The sequence below is a fragment of the Miscanthus floridulus genome, chromosome 13, assembly GCF_019320115.1.
Source record: "Miscanthus floridulus cultivar M001 chromosome 13, ASM1932011v1, whole genome shotgun sequence".
NCBI classification, from domain to species: domain Eukaryota; kingdom Viridiplantae; phylum Streptophyta; class Magnoliopsida; order Poales; family Poaceae; genus Miscanthus; species Miscanthus floridulus.
Genome location: NC_089592.1, coordinates 70,699,392 through 70,708,533, shown reverse-complemented (window position 1 = coordinate 70,708,533; position 9,142 = coordinate 70,699,392). Strand labels below are relative to the sequence as shown.

At 43.7% G+C, this 9,142-nt stretch overlaps 1 protein-coding gene across 1 annotated transcript; it reads left to right on the top strand.

Moving 5' to 3' along the window:
* The first annotated feature begins 484 nt into the window (after positions 1-484).
* Positions 485-8,489, top strand: LOC136500323 (ubiquitin carboxyl-terminal hydrolase 17-like). Its single transcript, XM_066495664.1, has 11 exons — positions 485-1,298; positions 2,691-3,606; positions 3,687-3,769; positions 4,120-4,205; positions 4,292-4,454; positions 5,424-5,544; positions 5,676-5,833; positions 6,538-6,622; positions 6,815-7,030; positions 7,527-7,588; positions 7,692-8,489. Exons 1-11 carry the CDS (start codon positions 859-861, stop codon positions 8,389-8,391), a joined length of 3,030 nt encoding a protein of 1,009 aa, XP_066351761.1. The 5' UTR covers positions 485-858; the 3' UTR covers positions 8,392-8,489.
* The last annotated feature ends 653 nt before the right edge of the window (positions 8,490-9,142 follow it).

Genomic DNA, 9,142 nt, shown 5'->3' with positions numbered 1-9,142 from the left:
AATATCTAACTCGCAAAAGAAAAAAGAAACACACAGATCGTATCTCTTACGCAAATAAAGGAACAAATCATTTACATACCATTGAAACGCAATATTCGATGTATCAGTGCCAACGCTTTCTTTCCCTAGCAGAACTCAGACGAAAGAGGGAAACAATTCGATCACGGGTTGGACCCGCTCGTCAGGCCGTGGGACCCACCCCGGAATGACGTGTTCGGTTCGGCTGATGGATTATTTCAACGGATTCAATAGTATTTCGTGAGAGAATAAGCTCACACAACCGACGAATACTGCCACAGTGCCACACACAGTTTCCCGCGTTCCTCCTCTCCCGCGGAAAGCACTTGCCTCTCCGTATCCCGCGCACAGCCCCCGCGAAAAGAATATCCGATCAACGGCCAGGACCCGGCCGACGAGGCCCATCGGACGGCCAGGCGCGCGCGCGTCCGCACGTTGCGATCGTAAGCTATCCGTTACTTGCCCCGTTCTTCCTGCCTGTCTCGTCGTCGGGCACCTTTTGCACCTCGCCCCTTCCACAAGTCGTCTAATTATTCCTCGGGTGCGTGCGCGGACCGGAAACGGATACCGCTACCGCCGGTGCCTTCCTTGGTCCTTCGTTGCCGCTGCAGCCTGCCGCCTCTCCGCCGCTTCCAAAGACCAGACCAGGCAGAGAGAGATAGAAACCCATTCGGAGCCCTCGGGTGGGGGTCTAAATTGCAGCGGATTTGCGCGGGTGAGGTGGGAATCGGGGCCCGGATCCGGCGAGTAGGAGCGGCGGGGCCGAGATCTATGCGCGGAGGGGGAGGAGGGCCGGGCTGAGGCGGAGGAGGAGGAGGGGGAGCTGCAGGGGGCGGCCCAATGGAGGAGGAGGCGGAACCGTCCTCGGCGGCGGCGCTGGCGCTGGCGCTGGCGCTGGCGCTGGTGGCGCTCGTCGTGGTGCCGGCGGTGGCGCTGCTGGTGCGGGCCCGCTGGCGCCGGGCCGCGGCGCGGAGGGAGGAGGTGCGCCGCCTCGCGCGGCTCGCGGCCGAGGAGGCCGAGCTGGCGGAGCGGGAGTCCGTGCTGGCCTACTACTCCGAGCTGTTCCCGGGCGTCGTGCACGCCGCGGAGGTGCCCGTGGCGCCCGAGTGGGGCCCGCCGCCGGTGCCTGTGGCGGCGGTTCCAGGCCCGGCGGCGCAGGAGGATTTTGACGCGCAGCAGCAGCCGCAGTCCCATCCGCCGGTGGGGGCAAAGGGGGTCTGTGCGGTGTGCTTCAAGCCGACCACGTTCAGGTGCAAGCAGTGCAAGGCCGTCAAGTACTGGTGAGTGGGGTGAATCCCTGGCTTCCCTCCCTGCACCTTGATTCCATCTCCAGTTTGTTTAATTTCATCCAGTGATTGGGGGAATTGTGGGAAGATAGTCCGTGATTTGTACAATTAGGAGTGGAGTGGTCCTGTATTTGGTACAATTTTTTGGTAGTTCCAGAAAATTTAGACTTTCCACCATACCTTTGGGAATGGTACCCTGATTTAGGGCACCGCTAACCCCTCCATATAATCCTTATGACTGTTTTTAGTCATCGCTCAACCTTGGGTGGATTCACAGCATTGCTGATTCCACACAGAAACTCCGATTCGATAGAGCTTTCGATGGCTATCATATTCTCTCAGTCCCTGATAGCTTCATACTTACATAATAAAAAACAATTTGTTTCAGATCCCCGTCTCCATGTCTCTGCTGCTTAGAATCTAGGTTCCTGCCAATTTAGTCTGTATTTTTTTTTTATAACAATTTAGGCCACAACATGTCTCATGGTATAACCTTCTCATAGTGACTTTGCATGTTATTTTCCATGCCTTCAGGTTACCAATTGCATGGACAAAAATACTGGCATTGATCTGTTCGTATATTCAATTATGTGACAGAAAATGATTGATACTTTATTCGCAGACTGAATTTTTCACAAACCTAATTCTTCCATATTAATTCCCTACATCTAAGTAATTTTCATCTATGTGTGGGTGTGGATGTGTGATGCGATACTACCGGAGTACTAGACTAGATTTATGGAGATATGACAATAATAATCAGTGGTCAAAGTGTGTTTTTAGGGACCATGCCAAAAAATGGGTCAAAGTTACCTCGAACTTGTATAACAAGTATTTTGAAGATATTATTGGAAGAAGCTAAAACAAGTATAGTGAGCCCGAGGTAGTATTTGACAGTAGGAAGTCCCATGCATGACATGCTTGGTTTATGGTGAGTAAATGCACCAGCTAACCACTTGGTGCTACAACCTACAATAATACCACACACTTAATATTTTCTTACAACAGTACAGCTGTCAAGTATTAACTAAAACGGCATGCGCTGACCCTCATCATCCCATATTTGTCTATCTACCTATGTACTTCAAGACTACTGAATCACCAAGAAATTGTTTGGCTCGATAGGATATGGAAGCTAGTATGCTGTAGATTGATCATGCATCTGCTTGTCCGCAAGTTTACGTGATGTGTTTCTAGATTTCATTTTTACATTTTGAGGTAAAGTGATGAGTGATTGGATAGGTCCTGCTGTTTTTTTTTCTGGGTGAAATCGTATGGACATCTGTGAGTTAGCAAATAATGTTGGCATGTTGCAGTATTTTGTACGTTGATAAGATCCACGACTTTCTTAGCTTCTTAACTTGAATGTCACCTTCTGTTTTGTAGTTCCTTCAAATGCCAGATAGCCCACTGGAGACAAGGTCACAAAGATGAATGCCATCCACCAAGTGTTAATACTAGGCCCGATGGTGAAGGAAAGGCTGAACAGGGAAGAGCTGCCGAAGAGAATGTATCAGTTGGTGTTAAACAGGTTGCTGAAATGAACAAACCAGTTGTTGGATCTGGAACTTCTGATGCAAACCATAATTTGAAGAGTTCAAATGGTAAAAGTAAACATATGCCTTCAGAAACGGTATGTACCAGTGCAGAGGTTCCTGGAGGTCATCAGTCCAACAGCACGGTTGAAATTTCTCAAAATGTTCCAGTGTCTGTTGACAATAGTAAGATGGGATCAAGTATCAAACATGCAAATTTTGTTGAAGATGGTTCTTCCACTGTGGACTTAAATGGGGCGTCGCCATGTAAGTCTCAGGCTTCTCCACCAAACATAAATGGTCATAAAAGTTTTGTAAGCGAAGAATTCTGCAATCATTCCAAGGAACACCAAAGAGCCAAGGATGCCAGTGTTGTTGAGGATTGTTCTCAGACAAACAATAACAGAGAGGTTGAAGACAGTAGCATTCCCCAAGCAGCTGCATCTGTTGTCTTGGAGCCCAAAAGTTCTAGGACTCCTATTCATGTGGAACTTGAGAGGTCTAAAACAAAACCTGTTGGGAATGACAGCATTCAGAGCACGAAACCTGTGCCATCTGCATTGACTGTTGACAAAGCCACTTCAGTTCGTGGGAGTAGTTCCATTACACCTAATCCATCTAAAGTAGCAGATAATCTTCCTGATAGAAGTTTTAAAAAACCTTCAGATAGGTCAGGTTCAACAGCAAATAATCTTGCAACATCTCTGAAGAAAATGGTCAGGCAGCAAACTGCACCAAAAGTTGTGAGGCATTATCCATCAGAATCGGTAAGATAATTGAATATCTCTTTGTACTTAGCATCTTATTTTTCTCTCTTGTATCTGCTAATAGTTATCTTTTGTGTCAGACACTCTTCCCATATGAACTTTTTGTGAAGCTGTACGGCAAGGTTGAGTTGCACCTTTTTGGTCTTCATAACGTTGGCAACAGGTAAAGAGTGAATCGTTTTTCAAGAAGTAAGAGTAGGAAGGTTAACTGGCATGCATACATGTGCTTGCTCATTAACGTTTTATCCATTTGGTCTGGGCCTTTGTAAAATCTTAAGTGTATGCTCCTAGAATATTTGTGATTTACTTCCATTAAAGTCTGCTTTGTGCATATAAATTAGAGGATGGCGCTTTGAGGCGGATTATAGCATGAGCCAAGTATATTTATATTAGTACTGATCTTGTTCCTTTCCGTTGCATAGACCTTAGGCTAAGAAGTGAGTAGTTTTAACTGGACTTAAGTTCAGTGCAATGTTGTTGTTCGCTTTGTCTAATCCGTGCTTTCTTTTGCAGTTGCTATGTAAATGCTGTTCTTCAGTGCTTGATGTTTACTCGACCACTCACAACATATCTTTTGGAAGGGCTTCACTCAAAAAACTGTAATTCTCCACTACTATGTTTGTCATGTTACTTTTTTACTATGTGCTTGACTATTCGTATAATACCTCTACCTCATGTGCTGTAGGTTCTCAAAAAGGATGGTGCTTCATGTGTGAATTTGAAAAACTCATTCTGGAGGGCAAACGGCGCAAGACTGCCTTGTCACCAACTGGGATACTCTCTCATTTGCATGACATTGGTAGTAGCTTGGGTCCTGGTAAACAAGAAGATGCTCATGAGTTTCTTAGGTAAGGCAGCATTATTTATTTCCTTTTTTTTTGTTTTTCATCTACAATTGATGCTTCAAGAAGCTGGAGCAGCTCATAATTATAAAGAATCTACATGCAGCAAAATGTGGAAAGGATTGAATTTAGAGGTTTTCATGACAGTTTAATCAGTACTTTGAATTTATTTGAGGTTTTGCCATTAAGTGGCCGACTATTATGGATCTATGTGTCGATGGAAGAAAAAACAATTGTATACTAGATCTGGATGGGCTGTTTTACTACATATGGATGAGCTCTTTTGCCCTAGTGGCTTATTTAGATGTTCTATTGGGGCTGAATTTGTAACACAAAAGCAAATTACTTTACAATTATGATGTGTTGATTTGATTTTACCCTCTTTGAACAAATGCAAGTTGCATTACCATTTAGTAATTGGTTTGAAAACATTGTCCCCCAATAGTTATGGCCATTCAAACTATGCAAATGCTATCTGAATCACTACTTAGAGAACTCGATAGAACAATGGATCCACGATAGTTATTTGGTTCCTTTATTTAGACCACTTTATTTTGGGTACTTTGCTTTTGTACTCCATCTAGTCACAAAAACATGTCATTTAGGACAAGATTTGGTCAAACCTTAACAAACATCAATAACTTTTAAATCTTTTAGGTTGAAGGTATGCAATATACTCTATATATTAGATTTATATTGGAAAATTTGCAAAATGTCATAAATTTGAAGGACTTTAAGAATATATTCTAGAAGATATTATTGGTTAAAAATATGCATCGAAGACCATGTAAAGTCAAATGTGACAAGTTTTTGTGACTGGAGGTAGTAATTCTCACGCATTAAACAAAAAAACTTAGTTGATCTTAGCTAACTTATTTATATGTGGGAGTTCTTTGATGGAACAACAATACCTGATCCGAATTGAACAAAGGCACCCTACTTTTATTGAAAGAACAGTACCTGTTCTGTTTACAGGTATGCAATTGATGCTATGCAATCCGTATGCATGAAGGAAGCAAGAAAAGGAGGTGTTCTTTGGTCAGCGGAAGAAACAACTCTTGTGCAATTGATATTTGGGGGCTATTTGCGATCTAAGGTTTTCTTTGCATAGAGCTTACAATTATTTATTTTGATATATTCAGGTACCTTAGACTAGTTATGTGGTGAAGCTAATCTTTATTACACCCCTACTGATTATTCCTTCCTCTTTCGTCTATTTGTTCCTAGATCAAATGTTCAAGGTGCCATGTTAGTTCTGAGCAATGTGAGCCCATGTTGGATCTTACCGTCGAAATAGATGGTGACATTAGCTCGCTCGATGAGGCACTTGTGCGGTTTACATCCACAGAAGTCTTGGATGGAGAAAACAAATATCACTGCTGCAGGTTTTGTTACTGCTCTTGGTCTTTCTTCATCTGATCTTCTTGTGCCTATTTCTGCTAATTTTATCTGCGGACCATGATCTTTTGACTTTCACTGAATCTCTAAGACTACCAAGGACTTCAATGTCACCTTCTCTTGATTTTGGAAAGAACTGATAGTCTCCTGCATGTCTTTTTGTTCTGGTTGCTAATGTGGATTAGAGATTCCAGAACTTGTTATGTCATCGAAGGACAAATGACATTTTTGTGCATCATTATATTCAGCCTCATGGCAATAATTTGTTAGATGCTGAAAATGATTGAAAGAAAAAGCCTCTTAAAAAATCCGAAGGGTTGAACAAATTGTGCTAGTAAATTTGATTATAAAAGCCATCTAGGTGTTTGTCTGGGCTAGGGTCATTCCTTAGTTTTTTATTTAAGGTGTTTGTTGTTTCTAGTCTTTTTATTAAGGTAATCCCTTCTTATTCTCTAGTGAGATAAGGGGTTTGTGTTGTATGGGGCCGTTCTTCCTCTTTAATAATACAAAGATACGCAGATCTCCTGTGTGTTCAAGGAAAAAGAAAATAAAAGAAAAGCAATCTACTATCATATTCTTAGTTTGTTTCACTACTCTAGTGATGTATTGATGGTTCACTTCTCTTTTAGCCCCGTATTCAATTCTTCTTTGGCCAAATTCTCATTCTCCTAGCTCTACTCTGTCTTTTCAGATGCAAATCCTATGAGCGTGCTAAAAAGAAGCTGACAATAGAAGAAGCCCCGAATATTCTGACTATTGCACTGAAAAGATATCAGGTACCATCTAGATTATCATTGTCATCTAATATTTACATTTTGAAAGTTCTATATGAAGTTATGAACACTGTCCTGACAATAGAGATGGCAACTACATTGTACAATAGAAGAAAGAAATGTTTGTAGCTTCATGTATTTGGTAGGAATCGAGTTTTGTTGAGATACACTAAACAATTGCCCTTTTATGTGCAGTCTGGCAAGTTTGGAAAGATCAGCAAAGCCATCAGATTTCCGGAAACCCTCAACATGCTTCGCTATATGAACCCAGATACTGATGACATATCGCCTATTTACAGCCTCTATGCAGTGGTTGTCCATCATGATGTCATGAATGCTGCCTTCTCTGGCCATTATGTATGTTATGTTAAAGATACACAGGGAAAGTGGTTTAAGGCAGACGACAGTCAGGTATGCTTACTCTTTGTGGACATCTCATGGTTCTGCTCTCATGAATAGGGCTTGTTTGGAATGGTGATTTTGAGTTCCAAATTTCTAGGATTTAGTACAAAATATAAAGTAATTCATGAAAATTCCTTCAAAACAGGCCCTTGTGCTTTTTAGTGACCACGAGTGAATCTATAATCCTTGGGAATATGAAACTATGGTCATAATATGGATCTTACTATAATAGTGACCAGATTCTGTGTATTATTGGAATAGTGAGGAATAATTTAATTTGTTTGTAATAGTAAAATGTTGTATGTCAAAACTTGAGTCCTCCTAATTGATACTCGTCTGCCTAACTATGTGTTATCATCCTAGTTGGGGGTGTGTGGGTTGTATTCTAATACGTCTCCATAATGCAATGATACATAACTCCTGCATGATGTTCAAGGGGAAAAAACTGTGTTGGGTTGTCATCAGAGAGAATACGTGCTTAATAACTGGTCCTTATTGTTTGCAGGTGAAACCTGTGTCTCTGGACAATGTTATGTCGAAGTGTGCATATATGCTGCTGTATGCAAGGTGATTACTGGGATTCTCTTATTTAACTGATTCACTCACTTGTCCGGTGTATTCCTGTGAGGACTTTGTCATGATATTCTAATTCCTATCCTAATTAAATCAGGTGTTCACCGAGGGCACAAAGCTCTGTTAGGCAGGCTATGGGGGACCCAACACACCCCAAGAAGGCCAAACAGAAGGTGGTTCTAGGAGGGACAACATGGCGAGGAGGTTCCTTAAACAGGCATCAAGCTGGTCAGCCGCATAGGGACCACACGGCAGATGACCTTACCCGTGCATTTGACGAATATAGAGATGCACCATATTCACCTTCAGATTCTCCGAGTCCTAGCGAGAGTTCATCCCTCTTCAGCAACTCGGACGCAGGGTCGCACAGCACTGTCAGCACCGACAGCAGCGAGAGCACGAGGAACTCGACCAGCACCGAGGAGAATGAGTGCGTGTTTGGAGCTGCTGATCAGATGTACCCAGGAGGCCCCATGGGAGGAGCACCTGTGGAGAGTGACTATCCGACGTATTCCCGTTCGAGGTCCAGCTTGAATACCAGCTCATCAGGCCGGGAGGCATACAGTGCGGATAGCTCTGCGGAGCACAAGCTTCAGGGTGGTTCCGGTGGGCATTGGGTTGAGGGCGATGAGAGCCCGTCCTTGTTGTATACTGACAGAAGTAATCAGCAGTTGAGCAGTAAGTTAACATACCAGTATAGGCAGTTAGATAGGAGCGGACATGACCCTGGAGAAACCAGGGGCGGTGTCTTATTGAGAAGACCATCTAGGGACAGGACCGCCCAAACATTTTATTGATGTGCAGGGTTTGGGCTGTAGAGAAATAATGTAATGTAGCCTATAATATTATTTTGCTGCAATGTGTAAAAAGAGGAGAAATGTGGTAGTCCATAGAAGTTAAATGTCTAACTTGATGACATAATCCCTAGGAACCGGAAACAAACGTTGCATTTTCCATGGGATCGACATAGTAGTAGATCATAAGATCAATCCAAAAGTTTATTAGAGCAACTTCAGTGGCACCTCTACTCCCAATTTAGGTAGTGAGGTAGTGGAGGCTAAAAAATCAACTCCAGCAGACCTACCACATCACCAAATTTATTGGCTTCCTATTTTCTTCCACTACCTATTTCTTTCTGTTGGCCTTCTACAGTCCAGTATCTATTTCTGTTGGCCTTCTATAGTCCTACTTTGGACTACCCAAATTTTTTCCTCTTATTCTTCTTCGCCCGACGACTCCACTCGCGCGACCTGCATGACATGCTCAATGACTCCACCATGTTTGCCTAGTGGTCGACGATCGGCCATCGGCGGCCGCTTCAGCCGATGCCGCCTGCCTAGTCGCCATCCGCTCAGGCGCTAGCCTAGCCGACGGATCTAGGGCGCGGCCTGCCCTACCCAGCGTGGCCCTGTCCCCGCGCGGGCGCACCTCCGCCATGCCTCTGCTCCAGCGCCGACGCCCGCCTCGACACTGCTGGCGTATCTCCCCGACGTCTATGACGAGAAGAACATGAGAGAGGATGACATGGGTCGCACATGTTATTTTCTG